Source organism: Bacillus rossius, chromosome 1 (genome assembly GCF_032445375.1).
Source record: "Bacillus rossius redtenbacheri isolate Brsri chromosome 1, Brsri_v3, whole genome shotgun sequence".
Taxonomy (NCBI): Eukaryota; Metazoa; Arthropoda; class Insecta; order Phasmatodea; family Bacillidae; genus Bacillus; species Bacillus rossius.
Genome location: NC_086330.1, coordinates 319881799 through 319907281, shown reverse-complemented (window position 1 = coordinate 319907281; position 25483 = coordinate 319881799). Strand labels below are relative to the sequence as shown.

The following is a 25483-nucleotide window of genomic DNA, read 5'->3' as shown; positions in this document are numbered from 1 at the left end:
TAGTAATGGATGTTGTTTGTCTAAAGCAGGCAGTGAAATGACATACAAGTTTACAGAATAGCCATATAAGATCTTTGACGCTTCTAATCCCGTCAGTGGACTGTACGCGAAGAACCAACTGCATCATGGCCCGCCGCCAGTTTTATACTTACGTATGAATACACTTGTAAACGTTGGCTTGTATATTGTGTGTTCTGTATGTTGCCGACATCGATAGGTATTCTTTGGCAGCTCGATGTGGATTCATTCGAACACGTTTGCGCTAAACACGACATATTTTTACATGAGAGTGACATCGCGCACTGAAAAAAGTTGCAGGTCTGTAACGCAACAGTGATACAAATATTACATAGTTCGAACATTTTCTGGAGCACGACATTCACTTTGGGTAATGCTAAGCTACTTGATAGGTACCCTTTACCCGCTTTAAAAGTGATAACTTAAAAAAAAAGTACATGAAAGCAGACTCAGCCATATGTTTATTGCTGTTGTATTTGTCATAAACCTACCCTACGTTCAATACGGCCTGTAAGTAGAACCATGTTTTTTTTACTTGTGTACAAGCTGTGTTTGTAAAGCGAATTTATATTCTTTGTTTACTAACGTCTATCATAACATATTTGGAATAAGGCTACCTTATTTTTTTTCTAGATTGCTATATTGTTATATATATATATATATATATATATATATATATATATATATATAAGTATTACTTAAACGGAAATATCTGTTAATAAAAATAAATGAAAAAAAGCATGAAAGGTTAAGGATTAATTTTTTTCAACAACAAATAATTTATGGTTTAACTGCTTTGTGTACTATATAAAAACAGAACAAACTTTCAAAATTTCAAAATTTCTTTGATTATCCGTTATAGTTATGTTTGGTTTTAACTCATAAATATTTAAGTTGATTGCCAACGTCACGAATGTACAATAATTTATTTCACACCGCTCCGGGTTGCAGGTAAAGTAACAGGCGTGCAATTTGATCAGAAACGCGTTCTACTTATTCAGGCCCTTTAATTGGGCGTGACGGACCATGTGCCAAATATGTAACAATTATAAGTAGGTGAAGTATAAAAAAATAAAGAACTTGTATGCAAAATAATGCATCTAACAAAAATAATTTGCAAGGTTCTTTCGTGGATGTTGTAATGTGTGGGCAATATTTACTTAATTTTGGTTTTTGGATAAATTAATTGTGGTTTAAAATTTTTTTTGTATAATTGCTGTAAAAAATTTATTTCCTGCCCTTATTAATTAATTGAGCTGTAGAAATAAGTTTATCTGAAAATTTACGTCATCTTTATTAAACATTGCCACTAATTATACTTTTTAACTTCAAAATGGTTTTTGAATTTTGTAATTAATAACGTACCATCCATAACTACATATGTGAGCGATCGGTCACTGACCTCATCTTCAACCCTCCTCGTGATTCCTGCGCCAGGAGGAACATTTACATAATTCTGACTAGCTTATTTAATATAGAACTTCCCTAGTTTTTATTTTTTATTCATCATTCCATGAACATTTTTAAAACAGTGCAGACAATCAGATATCTATCTAACCAAAAAGCATAGCAAAATGACATTTAGTTTTCAAAATACGATTTTTCTTTTAATTTAAGATACATTTTATATAAAACCTACATTTTTAAGTATCAAAACTTTTGTAAATAGTTAACCATTTGGTTAATACCAGTATAAAATTTTTCCTTGGCGTTGTAAGATGTGTAAAATCATTTTGGAAAACTAAAATAATTTAAAAAAATATTGGGTAGTATAATAATTGTTTCTTGAATTTTTATTAAAAATAAAAGGAAAAACAATGAAGTGTATTTTCATGTTAAAAATTATATATAAATTTTGTCGAATTAGCTAGCGAGACTGTAAAGCCACCAATAAATAGTTTGTAGGACAACTTTCAATGTGTTGATTGATTAGTTTCAATACTTTATTTCGTAATACATGATCTAGTATGGTAAGCTTTAGGATATTTGTAGTTTAAACAAAAGCAATGTTTTAGAGATACACGAATATAGTCACAGAGTAAGTCGAGCACATGGTACTGTGGCGAGGCACACTAAAAGCAATTCTGAGAATTTCTTTCGGTCACGGGATTATCTTTTACCGGTGCCGGTTGTGGGTTGTCTCCCTCTCACGCACGCACGCACACACAGGTAGCCTGCCTCCCCTCCGGCCACGTGTTCCTCCACCCGGCTACCTGAGCTGTGTGGCCTGCGAGCTGGCTTCGCCGAGCGGCAGCACGAGAGGGTGGAAAACTTTCAGGATTTGCAGAAATTGTGGAAAAGATATCTCGGAATTCAAAGCGATGACTATATGTTTTAAATACATGAATTTCTTCAGAAAAAAATTATCTTTTTTTCTAGACTTGTACTTTTTTTCTGTCATTCTCCTAAGCAGTATAAAATGGCCCCAAAGTTGGACAAGTTGGTGATTTTTTATTTCATATTTTGATAGAAAAAAACAAAAATGTAAAAGTATACAGACAATTCTTGTATTATCTTCTCGTGGGTGAAAAATTTTCAGATTCGTAGTGTCGATTAATAAAGTCCCATCATTATTTTAAAAACATAGTGTTCCGCTAACTTCTGATGCTACTAGGGAGGCCCCTTAATGGGCAAAATCCGCTTGAATAAAAAAAACTGAAAAATCGCTGTAACTCCCATAGTATGAGCAAAAACTAATCTGTTTGAACGTTAAATAACTCGTAGGAGTAATACCAAAAACTTTTGTATGAATAATTTTTAATACGACCAACCATAACTGCTAGGGGTGGGAAAAGAAGGTTTGGATGATAAAACAATTCTAACTCCCTTAGTAGACACACATTCGACTCCATTCAAACTGTTTGTAAATCTGATATATATTTTTTTAATTTAATACTTTTGTCTGAAACAATTTTTGATAAGACGAACCATTAGTGCAAGGGATTGAAAAACACAGTATTGCTATCCAACAAAAACTGTACTGTACACTGAAAATTGTATATAAAAAGAGTATTAATAATTTTAAGTTCTGTATTTGATGTATCATTTTTAATTTGAAGTTCATCTCTTTTAAAGGAGTGTTAGTTAATCCTTTTAAAATTGGTACATTAGAAATCAACATATGAATTATAAACAAATAATTTCCTTAATAGTATTTTCCTGAATCGATCATAGTATGTTCATTTTTCAATTTACAGGAATGGGTTAATCCAAGAAGCGTAAATGTGAGGAAAAAATTGTTAAGTGGAGGAGACGGGCAAAAAAAAAAGTTGTGTGTAACTAATCATCGTAACCGGGATTTTGTTCGTTACCGAGGTTAGAATATGTTACACATCACTGGCGAGTACTAGAAAAATCGCCCACTTTTTTTTGTTTTGTTTTGGTAGAACATTTACCTTTATATACTATATGTGCACACTACTAGATTTTTATGTCAGAACCCTCGGAGGTAAAGAACGCCATGCGACCAAAAAAAATGTATTTTTCAGCAGAGAAATTCCTCGATTTTTTTAAACATCATTTTTAGGTTTCTTCGCTAGTAATAAGAATTTATTCGCGAAACTTTAATACACTTTCCTTAGTATTCTTTATTAGATGAAAATATTATTTTCAAGGAAAAGATGTGTTGTTTACGTTGGGCCGAACCCCCTCCCCCCTCCACAACATTTTCGTTGAAAAATTGACCATTGATTAGCTACGGGCCGTACACACGAGGTGAGCCACCGGTTGTAATCGTAGTTGGCGAACTGTCAGCGAACCGTTGCCTTGCCATCACAGTGAATTCGGTGTAAGAAAATCCGAAAAATAAATTATAGTGAAAATGTGATACATCCAAGGTTACGGACATTTTTTAAAATAATATTATTAGCTGGATACTGTAGGCAAATGTTTTTTTTTGAGGTCAGTAAAACCAACGGCGTGAATTGCAAAACAAAATATAATAATAAAAAGGTTGCCAACGGAAGAAAAACAAACAGCTTCAAAGAGAAGCGACGTGGAGAGGCGCTACTGACTGGATCTCGTCCGCAGACCGCAGGAGGGTTTTTGCCGATGGTCGAGGAGACGGCGCGGCATTCATCGGCGCGGCAGCGCTGGGCTGACGCATCCCGCTAACCACGGGTTACAGCCACCAGATGCAAGACAACGTAAAGCGCCGTCACAATGTCAAATACTGGTCCACAACTACAGAGTGTCCTTAGAAGAGTGTCCCAGATTCAATGGTATACTATAACAGTTTAATTTAAATTATTTAAAACATATACCAAACAGAAGGGAAATAACCTAGTTTTTCTTACTTATGTTCAATATGTGCACACATTTAGTTATACGGCACACATACAAACCTGAAGTCCAATTGTTCCCACACTTTGGTTAACACGTCCGGAATGTCTGTGTCTCAACTCTGGCCAATTTCGGTGAATCTCTTTGGTGTTCTACGCGTTCGTGAGGATGATCTGACCCTCAGATTCGAACATCATGGGTATTTACCTCCCCACTTAGTTGAAAAGTTGACTCATCGCTTAAAACACCATACGATCAAGAAAGTCATCTTCCCACTCAAACACTTGAAGTGCAAAGTTACAACGTTCACCACAGTCATTTGGCTTTAAAACATGTAGCAGTTGTAACCGGTAATTGACGCATGTGCAAAAGTGTTCTAAAAACTTTCCACACAGTTGTCTCTGGCAAAGTGAAGTACAAGACTTGCTTTCCGAACAGATTTCTTAGGACTACGCCGGTAAGATGCTCTGACACGGTCAACATCCTGTACAGACACTTTGGTCGTCCTGTGCTTTTCCCTTTACAAACACATCCGGTCATTTCGAACTTCCTATACCATCGGTGGATGTTTTTGCCACATGAGGAATCACAACTAAACCCTAAACGAAATGCGCGTTGTACTGAAATTACAGATTGTCATTGCAACTTGCAGAACACAAAAGGATTTAAAATCACGAGTCGCCATTTTGCGTAGGTGGCGCTGCAAGCGAGAAAGCAAAAAAAGCAGTAATCGCGCATGCGTTTATCTGTAAGTTTGAGTTACTCTTTAATTGTGACCTTGAACCAAAACTTTGCAACACTTACAGTTGGTACTGTTAAAATTTATAACTGGGACCATTGGATTCAATGTAGTTTTCAATTTTGCCATCTAAAAAATTTTCACCAAATAACCTTATACGTGTTTTAAATTGTGTCATACTCGTGTTTATTACCGGACTGAGCTAGCTGAAAATTTTCACAGTGCTTTTTGGAAAAATTTGAACTGATTTTGATTTTTTCCCTATTTCTTAAATTTTAAAACATCTTTAAATTTAAATAAATTCAATACTCACACGTTAAACGTTAAACGAATATTCTGCAAGTTTTCTTATATAAAATAATTATCTTACGGCATACATATTAATATTATTTTAGGCAATTTACGTTTACAAATTGTTTTTCACTATTTTAAAGATTCGTTGGGATGGAAACGGTAACCATTTCCTTTTTTTTTTTTTTTTTATTTCTGGGCAGAATTCTGACGATGATTCCGCACAACAACCAGTGTTGTTGTTTGTCTGGATTTACTATTCTTGTTGCAAGGTCTTGTCGTTGTCAGCACAGTGTGTTCGTCTGTGAGGTAATATTTTCCTAATACATTCCATGGAATTCTCTAGCTACCTAGACATTTAACATTTGACATCAGATGACTTTGGCTATTTATCAAAGTGTTTATGTATAGACTTTTTTTTTCCATTCCTTTATATTTTTCGTATGACACACAGTATACACCAATAATGACGTATGTTCAAAAAAAATTTTAATTACCTGGTCTTATGTATTTATATCAAAATAAGATAAACTATAACCTGAAAATTACGAATACAACAATAAAATTACTGAAGTAAGACAATAATTTGTAACCAGCATATTTCCAAAATTTAGGAAAGAAATTAAAAAACATCATCCACGTACCCTTCGTTGCGCTTCCAGAATGACGCGCGACAAATCTTCAACGTGTCCAGTGTTGCGTTATGCCAAAGATAAATAATATTACTGCAAAAAAACTCTCACCAATTTCGCCAGACAAGTGATGAAATACAGCTTTATGTATACTGATATTTAGGGTTTAATCAACTCACAATCTTCATTATACGAAGGAAATTTTAATAAAAGTTTAAAATAATAATTAACGATTTTTCATCACTGTGGAATGAAAAAAAGAAAGGTAAATGTCTCTATAAGCTGTTCCATATCCGCAGTCTGGAGAATCTCATGCAGGGACATATGAAGATAAGTTTCGCCCATCGAGTAATGATGCCATAGAAATAATTTTGTCTTTTGTGCATGGCCCTCTAATCAATTTAGGATTTTCAAATGTAACTATTAAAATAGACGGGCGTAAACTATGTAAATCCACCATTATCCATGCAAAGGAAAGTTTAAACGCAGCCCATATATTTTTATGTACATCTAACGAATCATAAAAAAAAAATTGAATAGCAATTTGAAAATACAAAACTACCACGAGCTTTTACGACATTGACAATACGCAAACTATATCATTTATAGTTAATATTTTTAAGAGTTGCAATTGGTAAACAAGTTTTTAATGTTTGGCTTACTGTACCACAATTTTTGCTCCATGATTTCATCTATTTTACAAATATTTTGTGTGAGTGTCCGTACGGATCGTTAAAAAAGGCCAGGATAGCAAAACGAGGGTTTTGACACATTAAACAAATAATAATACAGCATGGAAGAAGCGCCATCGTCGCTGATGCCACATAGAACTTATAGTCCAGGTTAGGAAGGACAGGCGACTGTGACTTACGGATAGATATCATAGAATTTTCTTCCGCAGGAAGCATCAGCTCAATTTTTGATCCCCCCCTCCCTCAATCACCTACTACTTTTGTTGTGGGACGAGCGTGGTTTATAATTGCCCTAAACGAGATCTTTATTGCACCCTAATGGCCGAATGCTCTTCAGCGGTAATTTGGTGGCCTTCATTAACATATGATTGCATTTTCGGGATGAGCGGAAAGTATCTGCTGTGCCCGCCTATGAAGACCTCGACTGAATACGTAAAAGGGAAGGCGCAGGCATAAACTATGACGTCGTCCCGTGGGCCCCCGAGGTTTGTAATTATCCCCCGTGCGCGCTGAATACTGAGCGCACCCGACCCTCACGACGGCCGAAGTGCGTTGTGACATCTCGAACCTCCTCCACGCCAGCACGCAGCAGCTTTGGGGAAAATGAGGAGCGTCATTTTCGTGCGCAACATCTCAGCTCTCGGTGTGCGACTTTTGGTAGGCGTAATTTCGTGAATGGAACGGAAATCGCACGAAACGGAAATGTGTAACCACGGTGCAGCCATCTGTAGTAGATAGCACAAACCAATGTTCATATATCCAAAGGGAAACTTTGTAGTATTAACTATTTAAAGAATTTTAATAAGACGGAAAGTATTTTAATTAAATTACTTGTCGAAAATCAGGTCCAAAGCTGGGATTTTTTTTTTTTTTCAAAACTTTTTTCGCTTTTGTCGGAGCCGTTTCATTATATATCTCAAAATTTCGGTCTGCTAATCAAATGATTCAATAGTCGACGTAGCTGATACGGCAACGCATTCTAGCAGCGGGTGCGTAAACTACGCGTGATTCGCGCCAATAACTGTAGTTGGAAACACAATTTGCGTATATATTTATCACGCTTTGAATTATTTTTTTAAAGAAATCTACGTTAAATTTGTGTTCGAGTTCTTTATTATAAGTGTATGTGCAACTTGAGTACACACGAATTTGTTTGTTACCGAGGTTAGATGTTACACATCTCTGGCGAGTACTGGAAGACTCGCTCACGTGTAATTTTTTTTTATTGTGTATCAAATAGCTCAAGTTCCCGCCGTTGTCCAAGCTTTCCGCAGCGCTAAGAACTTCATACTACTGGTGGCCGCACGGAAGAAACATGGAATGGACCCAGACACTCACAAACTATTCAGGGTTGGAAAATGGATATCAATGAATTTTTTTTATTTGAATCAATTTTAAACAGTAACATTCCTCATATTTTAAACGCAAAGAATGTAAAATTGCAGAAATAAGTACCAAAACTCTGATTTAAGAGTAAAAAAAATGGTTGATTGAAATTTAATGTACACAAAAACCTTTCTCTGGCTTGAAAGATCTAGTCTGCAAAATTTTATCAAGCCCGGAATAAATATGTATTTTTAAAATATAAAACCAAGCCCGAAATACCACTTTTCTGAAGTTTCCTTTTTCATAATAAACATGGATATATTCGTTTGGTAAACTAAGAAGCAAGGCGCCGTAAACAGTACGGAAAGTTGTTGGTCAAATATATTTCAGTTCGTAATTTTTTTTTCTGACAGTGTAGTGGCGTGGCAGAGACCAACTGTTCATATAGTATGTCAAAAACTTTCCCCCTTTTTGCTTCGAAGTCTAGATTCCCACGAATTTCAAGTTTACTACCAAACATCACATAAACATAAACTGAAATTTCACTGATGGCCACAGGGTAGATAAATAAATTGCAATAAAGCCTCTCAGCCCTTAGTCTCCTTCAGTAATCACTCACTTTAAACTATAGTTCATATCTCAAAAAAGGAGGTTGTGGGCAGTAATCGGCTGCCTGATACTCCTAAAACCGGGCTCCAGGGTTCGATGCCAAATTCTGCTGGTGCATTTAAAAGAATTTTCATGGTATCTTGACACACTTCAGTAATTAAAATATTGTAAAATATTATCCCATTTATGTTTTACTAGGAGTAGCACATTTAATGGAAAAAATTAACAATATTGTTACGAGGTATTTAAAAAAATGCATTAATATAGATTTTAACGATCGGTACTTACAAAACTAACGTTTTGAAACTAAAGTGGATTGCCATAAATTCACATGTTTGTAGCAGGATGTAAATAAGTACTATTTTCAACCTAATTTTTTTTACTGTGATTAAATTTAGTCACTTAAAAAAATAAATGTCATCCTGTTTAGCCGGACAACAATTTATTGAGGTCAACAAAATTATTTCCGTCTTGACTCCTGGAAGTGGAGTGCACGCGGTAAAAATGCACAAATAATTGAAGGCGTCCTGGTTATGGTTGAACGTGAGATGATCGTCCAGTGCGAGGGTAGGCAGGGTTGGGGCACGCACGGGAAGCCTACAACTCACGTGGTTTCGGTTCCCTGCGAGAATTTCCGAAGATTTCCGAAGTTTTGCGTTTTGGTACAAACGCCACTTCAGCCGCTAAATCGGAAGTTTCCAATGAAAACAAGCGTGTTGCGACTGACCTAACCTAACCTAACCCTTCGAATTTTTTTTTTTAATTTCAAATTTTCGAGAGAAATACGAAGTTGCACGAACGTGGTAGGGAACCGAAACTACGTGGGTTGTAGGCTACCGGAGCAACGCACGCACCTTGTGGCTGGCCCTGTGCTGCGCGCGCAGCACCGCCGCCTGCGCCATCGCCGCTCCTTGCAGTGCACGAGGAGGAACTAGCACCACTAGCACCACCGGCACCACCTCTCACTGGGGCACCTGCCACACGACTGCCCGGCGGAGGGGAGGCGCGGCCCGTCGGAGAGAGAGCCCCTCCGCTCCTTCCCCCCTCCCCACGAACCGCTAGACGACCCTCCCCCCCTCTCCTCGACCATCACCACCCCACAACCACAACGCAACTCCTTCCGTATCAACTCTTCCCAGTTAGGTTGTGTCAAGTAAAGTCTGGATGGTTATTATGACGCAGCCATGTTTAATTGACAAGTTAGTTGGATGACCTAGAGTTTCAACCAAATATTTTTTCATACAGGACAGGTTCTAAAATAGATTGGATATTTGATCCAATAATGCAAACCTGTTTCTGTCACAACGAATCTTTAAAATGGCGAATAACGCATGGGCTATTAATAAAGGTTATGAAAGTGAAATAACTAAAATTATGTTAGCATGAATGTCGTATGCGAAATAATTTAATGTGTAAATATAATTTTAATTATAATATAATTTTAAAATTTACTTAACGTTTATTTTTATTATGTAACAAATAGTATTGTGAACTAAATTTATACATATTTAAAAGTTTTTTAAATGTACAAAAAGCATAACAAGTTCAAATTTTCCATCCAGCACTGTGATTCCTTTGTTTTTATTTCAAAATATTAAAATTGAAAAGTTTGAGATTGTTCAAACCAAAAATAAACATTGATAGTGTGACATGATTTAAAACACAAATGAGATTACCTGTCTAAGTCTAATGTCAAATATAGTTGGAGACAAATATTTGAAAGTGTTAAGGCCTATACGATTAGTGACCACAATTGGTTAAAAGAAAGCCACGTGGGTTTTTATTAAAAGTGTACCAAAGGATACGCAGTTTTGCAGGAATTTGCTAACGTAAAAGAGTAATTATCCGTAGAACATATCAAAGTCTACTTGTATTTTTTTTTTGCAAAACGCCTGTTGCACTGAAACTAGGATAAACAACGAGACACGAAATGTTACAACCTAAACTGCACACCAACAAACGCGCGCCATGAAATTTTTTTTTGACAGATATATTTGGCCAATAAGCCGTTCAGTGTTTGACTCGAAACATTTCTACATGCAGCTTGCAGACACGATCTATATCCGTATTCAGTCTACGATCACACACACGCACACACACAGGATAGGACAGGTCCCGATCGACATTGGGTTAGAAATCGACTTCTAAGAGAACTGTGAAAATATTACCCAATATTAATTTGTACCGGGCTTAAGGCTACATTGAAGCATCGTTTGGGGTCAATTTTCAAACGCTTTATGGATAAACATTTCATCTGGAGATAGGACTTAAGATGTGCAATGCTTTTAGGAGTGACTCGGCCACCTTGCACGAAGTAGATTAACTAAGCATTGCGAAGGAGATGGCTTTGCTATAGAATAAAATGTAGGAGAGTTCTTTCCACTAAGTTAAACAATTGTAAACAACACTGAAGCCGGAAATACAAAAGCCCGTCCATCGTTCGTCCATTAGTCCGTCAGACACCGAGCAATCTACAACACTCCGTTCTTTCGTCATAGTATTTTCACTTACGCATGCTGTCAACTGTTGAGGACACTTAAATTTTAAAGACAAATAATCTTGTACAATTATATTAGTTTGTCAAACATTTATGTTATCCACTTATAACTCATTAAAAATCAATATTTTCCACTCTGGTATTTTTTCAATGTGTTTAGAGTTACCATCCGTAATTAATTACACCTCTGTGAGGCGGAAGATTTATTTTTCTCCAAAAAACGATCTTCAACATATGTTTGAACATATTTTTTTTTTTAAAAAGTAAGCATCTAAAGGAATAAACTTAAAAATACTTTATATGATAAAATTTGACACGTAAAACCCTTGAAACCCTTTTGCGGGTTATAATTGCATATGTCCATTCGTCAAAGTTTGAAATCTCCAAGCTTTGGACAGACGGATGAATGAAATTTTTCGGTCCATACTATTGGCTGCAGGTCACGTGATCGACGGACGGAGGCGATGGACTATTGTAATTGCTGCTTGTCACATACGAACGCGTCGGATGCCACGCGCGAGATTGCCACGTGGTTTGACAACGGTGTCGACTCCGATATGGGCTATATTATGCAACATGTCTCTTATTGGACACATCTCAAAAGAAATACCAATGGCCTACGTATCATTTTGTTAGAGTTTTTTTTCTTCTCTGTAAACAGTGTTGTGAACAATTTCACGTGTTTGTCAGTGCACGTAAACAAACAGCATGTGTTTCTCTGCAAGCATCATTTATGCAATGGTAGTGCTTTTGATAACTTTTAAACACGAGGCTGGTTACATGTTAAAGACTATACCAGCGGTGTGATTGCGTGTGCAAGCGCTTTCAGAAACTAGCCCACGTGGTGACGAATGTACAGTTAGTTTACACTACAACTGATCACCAGGGGCACGCAGCGCACGCAATCCGTGCTGTGACACATTTTGAAAGTTTTGACTGAGAGGTTCGTTCATTGGTGGTCTGTCAGGAGCAACTGATACGACGACAGCACTGGAATTACATTTTGTTTGGCCGCCACAAAATGTTTTTGTTCAGTATGCAACCAAATAAAATTTTTTTGGCGACAACATATTTTTTCCTCCAATAAAGCCATTTATTAAAGACGGCAAAACTTTATAACACTAAAATTTATTCTATAGTAGACTATCTGTAGTACCCGGCGTTGCCCGGGCTGAACATAGGGTGATATAGTGTCTGCCAGTTAAAGCCAAATGTATAGCGCTATATGACAGTGTGGTGGACATAGAGAAAGGACACACAATTACTGTTTGTATGTCTGTGACCTATGATTTTCTGTTTACCCACGACGATCGGTTGAACGGTTTAGACGCTGATGCGCTGCAGCGCCATCTAGTGGCGAGTTACAAAAATGGATAGCATAAGAACCTTTTCCATGAAAAAACTCTTTGATGTGCCAACTTTCATGGCGATCGGTCGGCCAAGAGTTTATCGACGTCATACATACATAACAACATGAAATTTTATATATAGATATACTTAATATTTGTTAAGATGTGTGTTGAGAAAAATCTTTTGTAACGGCAAAATATTTTTTTTTTTCAGTTCGTAGTTGGTACGTAAAAGATGTTATAATATCCCTACAGCATATTTTGCAGCCGTACTTCAATGCAGTATGTGCTTTATATTTATATCATTAAGATGTGTTCTGCATACAATTACTACTTTAAATTTTATAATAATTACACAATAGTGTATCTATTGTAGAGTTATTTGCAAACTAATGCACATATTATTGTAATAGTTGACTTCAGATGAGGCTACCAGTTCTGTTGTCAGATTGTTAAGCCAATGTTGGTTTTGAGCGCAGAAGCTAAGATTCTGTCTGCAGCCATAATAAGAACATGGCTACGTCATTCCACAGTAGATTTTTTTCTAATTTGATGTTCAGCAATCCGCAAACGACCCGACGCGTTAATGATTTATCGATACTACTAGCTTTGTTCTCACAGTATCCTTTAAATACACAAATATTAACAAAAAAACTATTTCATATCGATGCCCACATCACTCTTGAAAAGTAATTAAGTCTCGCCTTCACATGCCCTGCTGGTTATTTTTAAAATTTTATATTCGTTGCTATTATTGGGTGGCTTTTCGTGAGAGTTTATCATAATAGAGATCTTATATATTACGTTTCGTTTTATAGTTTTCCTAAAGTTCTTTGAAATTTTGACACAACGTTGCATTCAAATACGCGCATGTTTTTGTACACCTATTTCACGCCTGTGACAGGTAAAAGATACATACAAATATAGAGGTAATGTAAATATATATATATATAATGAACGTGTGTTCGTCTTCTGTTTTGCAAATATAAAGATATAGGTAGGAAGATATAGACATAGAAATATAGAGAGAGGTATAGAGAAGTAAAGAGATAGAGAGTGATATACAGATATATAGAGTTTCGGAGAGATATAGATAGCGAGATAGAGATATAGGTGGACATATAAACACACATAGAGAGACAGAGAGTGTGGTATGGAGATATATGGATGTATAGAGAGATAGAGATTGTTTTTATATACAAAAAGAGAAATATAGTGATATTTACAGACGGACACACATAGAGAGATAAGTGACAAAGATATGGAGAGAGATGTTTGTTTATGTGTACCTACTTTAATTAAATTTAAAAAAAAATGAAAGAGGCATAGTAACGCATGCAGGTTATTAACTAGTATTAACTAAGGATGATATAATAGCGGTAAAAATTCACGCCAAAGTTCGTAATTTTATGACAGCTTTTGGTAAATATCTGGTGAGAAAATACGTGAACAAAAAAAAGCACTAGAAATTTCGAAAGAAGTTACAGGAAATTCCATTTATTAATAATAATGATAAGAAAGTTAAATTACCAGCATGGCATGTGAGGCGTGTTTTTGCAAATTATTAAAAAAAAACAATGATAATACAATCGTATTTAATTATTAACAAAAAGTTTTTTTTACTAAACAAGCAGTTATTTAGTAGTATTTATGAAATTGAAGTCAAATTAAGTCAGTACTAGCATGTAATAAAAGCATGAAATATCATGGAATACAGTTTTGTATTAACCTTTCGTGCGTAGCCTTCGTCTTGAAACATTTTATTTATAGTATGTGGTTCATAAATCGCGAAAATTAGGTTTCCCAAAACCACAGAAACCTAGATTTCCAGGGTTTTGGAAAAACCTATTTTTTTATTGATTTATAAGTGAAACATTTAAAATAAAAGTTTTTAAGACAAATACTACATACTAATGGATAACCCAAAACTGTAAACCATATGTTTTCAAGCTTTCAGTAGACAAATATGGTGTTATTATAAATGTATCTAAAATCATGAACACAGCACGAAATAACAGAAGAAAAATAATTAAGGAAACTATCCCCTTTGGACACCAGCCCAAAAAGACAGCCATAGTCGAAGCGGCGTGGGAGGAGGGGAGAGAGAGAAGCGGTGCAGAGCCCTGGAGGGGCGAGCACAGGTGTGCCAACCCCGCGGCAGTGTTGCCCCACGGCGGCCGCGGGCGAGGAAAGTCCCGTGCGGCCATTGTTCGTCTCGCCCGCCGTCTGGCGGCCGCACTACGCCGTGACGACATTCGCGCCAAGTGAGGTACCCCGGGCCCACAGCCCAGGCCTGCCTGCTAGGTCGGGGCCGTGGCCAGCTTGACACTGATCGATCTCGTTATTATATTTACACTTTACTAGCTCAAGTACCCGGCGTTGCCCGGGCTAAACACATCATAAAAAAGGAACAACACTACCGAGTTTCAAGTCTGTAGGACACACACTTTAAAAATCGGGAAATATCAAATTTAAAGTTAAATTTATTGCACAATCTCGGTGCATCACGGCTACGCATTAGCAAAACCGGGACGCCAATCTTCAGCTCCAGCTTGTGGGAAGACAGGTAACCCCTAGGCAAGACGTGACGGGCGCACCAAACGATAGCGCGTTACGAATTCAAAGGCAACGCCGTCTATTGAAGAAGATCTAAAATAAACTGTTATTAGAGCCTTTATATCGCTAGCAGCTACGAGCTTCACTAAGCGGATGGGATTCGCCACGGAGAAGAATAGAACCGTACTATATGACCGTGTGGAAGACACAGAGAAATTACACAAAACTCACTGTTTGTGTGTCCATGGCCTACCTTCTAAGATTTTCCATTATAAAACTGAATTTACCTCCATTTCACTCCCTAAGGGATGATTTTTAATAATTATATGTAGTCTTTGTCACTCTCCGGTCTATAAACTATCCATCTGCAAAAACTCATGTCTAATCGTTGAGTTTCTCCTTTGGTGCGTAAAAGGGCAAAAGACAAACACACTTTCGAATTTATAATGTAAGTAAGGATAACGTTTATTTATTTAATAAATAAATAAAACCAGCTTTTACTAATACAAAATTCTAGTGGGGAAAATTGGTTGCGTCCCTGTGCTACTTAGCACTTTTTCCAGAAATTGTTTACGGACGTATACACACACAACTAACAAAGTCAGGCAAATAAAGCAAGAAATAGGCAATGACAAACAAACAGCACATTTCAAATCTGTCTTTAATAGTTTATGTGACTTATTGAGCGCACGATTGGATGCAGGTGAGAGAAATTTAAACGTTGATACGTGCCTGAATTGGCCGCCCGCTTCTTACATCACACAGCCACAAGTTGGAAACACACGCAGTAGGACTACATATGTTACCCAATGTGCAGAGGCCGGAGCGGAGCAGAGTGATGCCTGCTACATTCACTCTTAGAAGAATGTTGCCACTAGCTACTTTATCCCGTAACACACTGTGAACCTAAAACGGAACCACATCTAAACCGAAGTTTTTCACGCAACGTCGCAAGATTTAAGTCTGTGTGAAACAAATTTGGCATCAAAACTCCTTTTAAAACTAGTTAAAAATGTAATTCCAAAATATTCATGTTTTATAACTTTAAACCATCCAAATATATAACTATGGTTATTTACATATAAAATATACCTACTAAGTAAAGTACCATATTTAACTATTTATACACTGCAAGATTTAGTTTGAAAAAAATTGTATAGTCGCAACTTCTGAGAAATAATGAAAGTAGTATCTAACGTGAAAGGTTGGTTGGTTAGGTCAGCCACAGTATTATCTAATAGTTTAAGTAAATTACAATTTAAAAAAGATTTTACGTAATATTAATACGGTTGACTTAATATAACGAAACTTTCCGTTAGTTCTTATTTAACTTATTTTTCAGGAAACCACAGCTCTACACATTTCCCATTATTTTAAAAGTTATTAAACAAAAACAACTAACGGAGCTTATAAAGTGTTTAACACTACTATTAGAAAAGCGGTAATGTCACCAGCCGGTCGGCATTTCTAGGAAGGCCGGGGCTGCAGGTGAAAGTGTGAGTGGTGTTGCCTGAAGATGAAGAAGCAGCAGCTAGGGAATGCCTCAGGGAGTGAGCGACAACCATCTTGTGTACTGTTAAGACCAGCAGCCTGTGGAATGTGCGGAGTTTGGCCTGTAGAGATGTGTATAACATCAGGTGAGAGCGAAGGATGGAACTGTTTGAGAAATGTGACGAGAAAATATAGTCATGGGGCACCAGTGCCACAAACAACTCAATATTTGTTTTCTTTCGCATCAGATACTAGCTCGGTGAAGTGTTGTCAATAGGTCTTGTAAAAATAAAAGGTTGTGTGTGTTTTAAACGTAACGTTTTGGCCCTGACCCTAGCCAACGTAACGTAATGTAACGTTTTGGCCCTGACCCTAGCCAACACGTACAACTCCCGCGCCTCGCCACACCGTAAAAAGGCTCTAATGACTCGTACCGCGAGCGCAGGAAAACCCCCAAAAAAAAATATTTGAATCCAAACAGATAGCAGACACAACAACACTACTAGTAAGATTATGAACAGTGAGAGGGGACAGCAAGTTATAAAAAAATGAGAAATTTATATGGCACCATTTAATAGTTAGATAAGTATATCATAAAAGGATTTCTCACAAATCGGCGCGAACCACTTCCAATACATACTGTATTATATTAAGAAATTTCTATTAAACTATACACAAAATACTTCAACAATTACTACCAACGGTATACTCTGATCTTATACTTCGGAGCTCCGAAGAATTAATATAATTACCCCAAAAAAAATATTAACCATATATATATATATATATATATAACATATTAAAACAACCTCTGACGCGCCAGGCATAGTACAACTATAAATATTAAAGGATAAACTTTTGCATCTGATAAGCGTAATGTAACAACATATTAACACATATTAACATCCCAATAAATATCTTAAAAATTTATCTAGTTCCAAAATTTTGGCTTAAAACAAAAAGGCCTTTCACAGTTTAAGTCATTGTCTAACGCTGACGGTCTTTTCACTTCAACGTCTGTGGAGTATAGTTTTTTGCGCGCGGAAAGTAACCAACTGCTGAAACAATCAGATTGCGTAGTAAGTTAATTAAATTTGGAAAATCCACGCTTTATCATTTCTTGCTGCGACTAAAAAGGGTCAATGGGGCGGTGGCATGGCTGGCACTTACTTGCTTTCCACGTCGAGAAGTCCGGTCACCTGGTACACTCAGTTACTCACGAGCGTAAAATGATGGCGAACCATCACCATTAGACGTTGCCGTAGTTGCGATTTTCTGCTGCGACGAGTTCCCGTCATGCTGGTTCGGAGGTGTCGTCGACGCACGTATTTCCTCCTTAAAACATGCTCGCGATATTCACCAACCTCTTCATCGCTCACTCACGTCCTACGTATACGGCTTCCCCAACCGTTTAAAGGGCAAGCCGTTCATAATCGCTTCGTAGTGGAAGCATCACCACGGCCAACCCGCTTTATTTCGACACGTCCGCCACCGGCTAGGCCCACAGGCCGACTCCCCGATCACTCGTCCCCTGACGTCAGACCCACTCCATATGTCCGCTGACGTCAGACACACAGCTCTTCCGCCACGTGCGTTCGCCGCGGAGCGATACAATCGATGATGCTCTCGAACCTTCCAGACCAATATAATAACTAAAGTCCATTAAAATTAACAAATTAAGAAGACTAAATAAAAATTACAGTTTCATATATTTTTTACGTTAAACCAAATATAACAAACGTAAATCAAAATAACTTCTATTACCAGGCAGGCCAAAAAATAACTATAAAAAATCTACCATTTCTGCCAACATAAACCTTATCCAAGCCAGAGCTGTAGCAGACATGCTACAAAATGCCACAAACGAATTTCCAATCTTTCACGTGCCTGGTGTATGAACTATTTGCATTTATTTCAGCTTAATTTAAATAAGTAACCATGGCATGGGAACCCTGTGGTCACGTGATGATGGTTACAGTGGTAATATATGAATTTATTGTTCGATTGTGTTTCTTTGATGCTGTTTTAAGAATTTTGGTTATGACAGCAAAACATTAAAATCAAAATATCATTTTCATTTTGTGATATCCAGAAATGAAACACAACTATAGGCATTTGTGTCAAAATATTTCCGAGTACCTATATTTGGATTTTAAATAAAGAGAGAGTGTATTTTAAAAATATTATTTTATTAATTTTAAACATAAAATATTTTTTAAGTTTATTATTGTAAAAAGTTCTTGCTTTCAATCTCAAATAATTATTAATAAAAGTAAAACCTTTACTCAATATTTTTTATTATGCCAGTTTTCACCGCAACGTAAATCCTACAACGCTAAAAATAATATTTAAGGCTGAGTGTTAGGTATCATGTAAAGATATCCAAAACTTGCGGATTTTAAAATCCCACTATGATAATTCAAAGACTTACAGACTTGTTTTACAGATAATTTATCTGGAGTATAACTAAGTCACAGCTATGCAAATTGACTAACTCCACCCCAAATTAGTTGTAAATTCTAATACAAAAGAAATATGGTAGGCGACAAACTAGTTACGTCTTGGAACGTTAATGGTGTAATAACTGAAGAAAATTATGTTATGTGTTGTGTAATGGAGAATGCCTTTGATTATAGTTCCCATTAACAACACAAATACTGGTGGTGATAGGTTATCTACCACCTCAATGTTTTGGACTGTGAACGCCTGCGCGCTCTCGACTGACAACCAACAGCGCTAGCATGTACGCCGGAAAGCATAACCACCAAGCGGCAGGCGAACTACTGGTTGATGTCCTCTCAAGTACTGCCACCAACGGCTGTATTCGGAACTAACACATCCATTCTCACGCGTTGGAAAATAAACATAATAACCAAGTAACATTTGATTGTTTTAATTTTTCAGATAAATATTTCATCATGTGTATTGAGTTCTACATATCGTGGAATGCGGAATCAATACAGACGGATAAACACCAAACAAATTGCAGATTAATTTTTTTTTTTTTTTTTTTAAATCTTTCGTTTACACGGAGTTATTCCGGCATGATATGAAACACCTATATTCGGGTCAACTGACCTATGCTCGAACTCGAACCTTTGTAATGTAAGCCCAACAACGTATCACTGCGATACTTTTCTACGGACAAATGTTTGTCATTTATGTGTGTTTAATAATTTTTTTAAACTATTTTAAATAGTTATGCAAATTGGAAAAAAATTAAAGTTATATAATATCCAATTATTTTTGTGTTAAAAATAAAAATAAAAACAAATCGGAAAAATTCTGTCATGAAATCACTTTTAGCAACCTTCGTAAACTATAATTTAAATATTCCACTGAAATATTGCGCCATCACCATAGTCAGAAAAATTCCACGAAATTTAATGCAACGGTTGCTTGTGAAAATTGAGAAAATGTTTTGTACGATAATCCATTTACATGTGGGTTTTTAAAACAGTTTATATGTATAACAAGTATCAAGACTATGCAATTTATTATGCACGATAAAAACGACCAGTTGATATATTTTCTGATGAACCATAACTAAAATATTGTTTATTGCTTCAGCTGCATAGAATGTTTCCTCAGTCAGATGATTAGATTACTATAGGAATAAAGTCTACCATCGCGAAAAAAAAAGCAGCTAAGGAATAATTATAGTACACACAACCGAAGCAGCAGGACACAATCAGTTCTAAACAATTCAAGCACAAAATCTTTAATGATAAGTTTAATTCATATGAAGATATAAAATTTTCCAGTGCGATTTTCTGCATCGTCAATGAAGTATCGCTAAGGTGTCGTGTTCAGTAAAAGAACAAGATAGTTATTAGGTTTCAATTCCAAGTTAGTACGCTATTTAGCTAGTTTGACCGTTAAATGGTTATACTTCCTGCTGATTGGTAGCACTTCCAGGCGTCAGGGGTAAAACTTTTAAGTTAAAATAAACCAAGTACAAGGATATTTCGGATCAAGGTTATTGGCATTGTCCTTGGTGTGCATTAAAGTAAATACGGTAAAGTCATCAGACACTGTTAAAAAAATTAGAGGTATAAAATACTTTTATTTTGATTTTATCTAGTAGAAGGTAAACAATGATTAGCGACATTTTCTTACTAAATTAAAAAGGCTTTCATGTTTCCATTCCTCATTTCAAGATTAAATAAATAAACAAACAAAGGATGGACCGATTGTAATTAAAAAATGCCCTTGCTCGCTGCATTCAGGTAGACAAAAAATTACAAACGTGCTTAGTCACTTTTACGTAGACGGTTTGCGTCGGATTATGCTGCGTCAAAAGTTCCTTGGAGTTTCAATTCTAAATAAGGCATGTGTGTTCTTTCACATTATCTTGGTCGCAAGGAAAATTCAATGATCTCTTTTTTGATGCGCAGAGAGTTAGTTGTTAAATGTCAAGGTCATTTTTCATTAACAGTTTTTAATCTGTGATTAAAAACCTATTTACTATTTTACGCAGTTATACATAAATATATGGTTATAAAATAAAGGATTTTTTTGTGACAGTACGAATATAGATACTTATGTATGGCCACATGAAATCAAATGTTAACGGAGACATAAGTTCTAGCAGAGCCATAGTCTGAGATAAAAAAAAACACTACAATGAGAACAAAGAACAGAGAAAAATCAAAGAACAGTTCTCCAATAAGTTCACGCGGCAGAAGTAACCTAGTTTCAGTACTAGAAACAGAATGATCTGTATACAAAATATTACACAAAATTCATCACAGTTACGTGTTGTGCCAGATATGTGGTGTCTCCAGTCTATCTTATTGCTGACCCTACATTTAAATTCTAAGAGAGTTTAGTTCCTACAAATATACATTTTCTATGTATGACTATTCTTGGATATATACACATCAAGTTTGAAATTTTGTATCTTATTAAAGAATATAAGTCGAATTAGTTTTCCATAGCTTCGTTTTACTTGCAAGGAAAGACTAAAAAACTTTAATATTCATAGCTGTAAAGGCTCAGAACAAATATATGCCGTCTCGGTGCTTGCGTTTGAGGAATTTGCAAGAAGAGGTCATTTCCTTTGTTATAGGAACGGAAAATAATGGGAAAATATACCAAGTTTTTATAGCGAGCCAGGAGTTAAGTATAAAAAACATTAAAGTTCTTTGCATCTAAACAGGCGTGTGTGTGTGTATGCCACAAAATATTACTTGAATATAAAATGACATAAGAAGCTGCAGTTATGTCTTCTTGAAGTTACGATAACTTTTAACAAAATATCGGATATAAAGATGTTCAGCTATTTAAGTATGGGAGTACACGGACTCTCACGCCATAATAGTTATTTAAATGTCTTTTTATTAGGTACTTTATTTTCACGTTTTTTTTTCCCTGTACATTTATCACGATATCTCTCTCGCATCCGATGCTCCATCTGAAATTTTCCAAACGGATACTTACCAATTACCTACTAGTAACCGTTTAGTTCAAGCAAATGAACACTTGCGTGAATTTTTTTTTTTGCAGCTCAGAAATAACGTCAAGCGAACCTCAGGTGCGGAGTTATCTGTGGCCCAACTACGAGTCCTGGAGCGCTGTCGTATACAACTCCCTCCCATTTGACAGAAGTGACAGGGAGGTGAAATGACCAGCTCGTAGACCGGGCCTTGAGACTGGTGTTTGTAAACCACAGCAGCCGGCGAGGATAACGGTGCTTCTGGTGGAGCTACCGCCGCCCCGAGCCACAGGCGCCGCGGCCGGCTAAGTGGACGGCTTGCCGAGGCTATATATACATATACACGCGCGCGCGGGGCAGGTGGTTGTCGGGACAGCGCACAGCGCCGGGCCAGGGCAAAGGAATGCGAGCGCAACTCGTTCCAACCGACACGTCGTCTGTCGCCGCGGCGGCCGGACTACGGAGCGAGTGCGCTGCGGGACTTCTTGTCGGTAACGGTTGTCTGCGAACAGGCGGGGCCAGTGTCTCGAGCTCGTCTCTCTCTCTCTCTCTCTCTGAACTCCTATGCCGAATCAGCCTCTCCAATCTCTCGAATCACATTGCGTTAAACAATACGTTCTTCAAATGATTCATGCAGTGGGGAATTTTGATTTAATACAAATTTTTTTTTGGACATACGCAACTGCAGTTCTGCACTGTTTGTCAAGGGGAAAAAAAAATTCAAAAATAATAAATAAAAATGAAAGCACAGATTCACAGAGAACAAGCCTAAATCAGCTGATGTCGAAAAGATGGGCCAAACTATGAACCTAAACAGGTGTTGTGGACGACACAATGACGACAGCACAGATGAACACATTAAAATGTTTTAAAGACGGAAACATGAATAAAAATTTAAGTTCAAAGAGTTAGTTACGATGGATTAACATGTCTTTAAAAAAAATATTGGAAACCTACAACGTACATTGTGTGCACGTGATTTGTGACTGCCGTTACTTGGAACCTATTCATTCTCAACCACGCATAGTACGTGTCCGTGGGAGAGAAATTATTGCATTTTAATTCTGTAATGGATGCATGGCACAAAAGCCAATGAGAGCTGAGTACGGTGGTATTTTTGGCAAGAGTTGCAAAGTTTTTAATTTTATCCGCCAAACAGTAAACTACAAATATGTCGAGCGATTTCAAATTGCTTAGATTGCTTTAAATTTGAGCAATGTTAATTCGTTATAAACGTAATAGGTCAGATGTAATTTAAATATTATTCACAAAAAATGTTTGCGAACAATATCATAACGTAATGTTACGAGTGGGAAAAACACGTCTGGAAACTATAGCCTGATTTATTAAACACAGTTAAATTTATTAGCTAATATTTAAACTATTAATGTAGCCCGATTAATTAAATACAGTTTTATTTACTAGATGATATTTACAATATTAATTGAATCACACCAATCATTTAAATGACTGTCCACAAATTAATGACTCTATTATTAATACTACAATTCACTCTCCTGACTGGAGCTCGGCTCGACAGTGGCTCTCTGACCCAACACACTGCCTCGCACTACTCACTCGTCCGCCACACGTACAACACTGTCCCGGATGCTTCGGTCCCCGACGCACACAAAGCCCGCTCGTCGTCCGCTGTCACTCGCCAAGGGGTCACTCACCCTCTTCACTTATCTAACCCTTCGTACCGCTCCAAGGATCCGCCGGTATCGCCACCATTCTCTTGTCACTCCCTCGCCGGAGGTCGGCGTTGTCTTCATATACCTGGGAAGCCTCGCTCTGGAAAGATCTCGTAGCCCTCCGAAGTCACATCGAGCTCCAGTTAACACTCGAAGCACCCAGAACAATGCGCTCTAGTTACGCCACTGCACGCAGGCGGGACTCTGGGGACGTATCGAACCCCCGAGAGACAGGCAATAGGGCGCCGCTTGTAATCAGACGGGCACTACCCGTCCGGGAGTTGGGGCCTCCCCTGACCCCCCGCTGTTCGACGCGCCGAGCCGTTTGGCCTGCCTCGTTGTCTCGCCTCTAACATCCTCGTAGCAGTAATACAATTTATGAATTGAAAACTAGTTTTAAAAGGCTGCTGGTCAGCTGTCGATGGTTAATCATACTTAAAACACTTTTACTTGCACTACCGGCGGATGATAGTCATATTTCATTGACAAATACTAGCTCGTAAGAATTTAATCGCGAACCGATTTCGCAACGATGATATGCACATCCGCTTATGTATTTTTTTAATTATAAACCCAGCTTTAAGCTGTTCAAATGCCACAGACATTAATCTTACTACCACCCTATTTTTGTTTTGTTTTTGACGTATGAAAATAATAATGCCAACAAATAAATACATTTTTTTCTAATGATATGCAAAGTTTTATTAGAAGGAGTTTGCAAGAGAAGCCAGCGCCTAACTTTGCTTAGCCATTTAGAGCGCGTTTGCTTCCGCACTAAGTGGTTGTGATTCGTGTGCAGATTGTAGACATTTACACGAAAGAAAATCAACCAATCACAAAACTCAGACGATGATACAATATTTTAACACAAAGCTAGTTTCTAAATTGGTTCGCTGAAAATGGTATACCTTTACTGATTGGACATTCTGTTACAGCAGCGAATACATAGTAAATACATCTTGTGTCTACTAAGTACAAAGTTGGCTCTTGTAGGTTGAAAAGGATGTTAGTCCAGATAGGTTTTTATCTTAACAAAAATTTATATTCTTTTGAAAGTTGTGAACTTTAACAATTAATTAAATTATTGCAATTCTAAAAAGCCTTTACGTTTTAGATGTAAAAGGTAATACAATGGCTTAAAACAATTCTAAAATGTTGGGTCCCATTTCGCAATCAATCAGCAGAAAACACCGTGAAAAAAGATCATTTAATAACCGGTCAATATTTAGTTCATATTTAAATCAAATTACATATTTCACTTTCTAGAGACAAACTTTTTGAATCCCATCTAAACTTGAACATATGATTTTTTTTGTTACTTTCTTTTACTTATGAAACACACCCAGCGAACAGAAATATATACTGTCAGATTTTACCCATTGTTATAAATGTTATTGGGGAGGTACCCAAAATTTCGGGATGCCATTTACTCCTAGGATTATTATTATTTTTTAGTATTTTATAAGAAAAACTTTTAAAAAAAAAATTTACATGAAATTTATTTTGTATTTTCTGTTTGTTCTTGCTGAAACGGCATCAATGTGAGTCCACTGTGTTCTATGTGCTGTAATTTTTTCTGACTAAATTCCTTTACGACATTTTCTTTGCTTGTCTATGTATGTAACATTTGACATTCGCTGGCATTGTGTTAATGCATTAATCGTTGTTGTCCATTCTCGAAATTTTTTTTATGGTAAACAGTGTACACCAACAAAAAAAATGTGCACTGTAAATGTTTTTTTCTTCTAAATGGAACAGAAATGTATATGTAAATTACAGATAATTGTAAATTTGTACATTTGCTGAAAACAACTGTATCACTACAAAACCGTGTTTGTAGTAAGACTTGGTTCAGATTCTTACCCAGGCAT

The 25483-nt window shown here is 36.7% G+C and overlaps 1 protein-coding gene across 4 annotated transcripts in view; it reads right to left on the bottom strand.

Moving 5' to 3' along the window:
• Positions 1 to 25483, bottom strand: part of LOC134527958 (rhophilin-2) — a 626490-nt gene that overhangs the window by 191183 nt on the left and 409824 nt on the right. The window contains exon 1 of one of the 4 annotated variants that reach the window (XM_063361054.1): positions 9443 to 9575. The exons of the other annotated variants lie outside the window; for them this stretch is intronic. Within the exon in view, the coding sequence (XP_063217124.1) occupies positions 9443 to 9490 (48 nt within the window). The 5' untranslated portion in view covers positions 9491 to 9575. Of the gene's footprint in view, positions 1 to 9442; positions 9576 to 25483 lie in introns of those variants that run through there. 4 annotated transcript variants of the gene reach the window in all.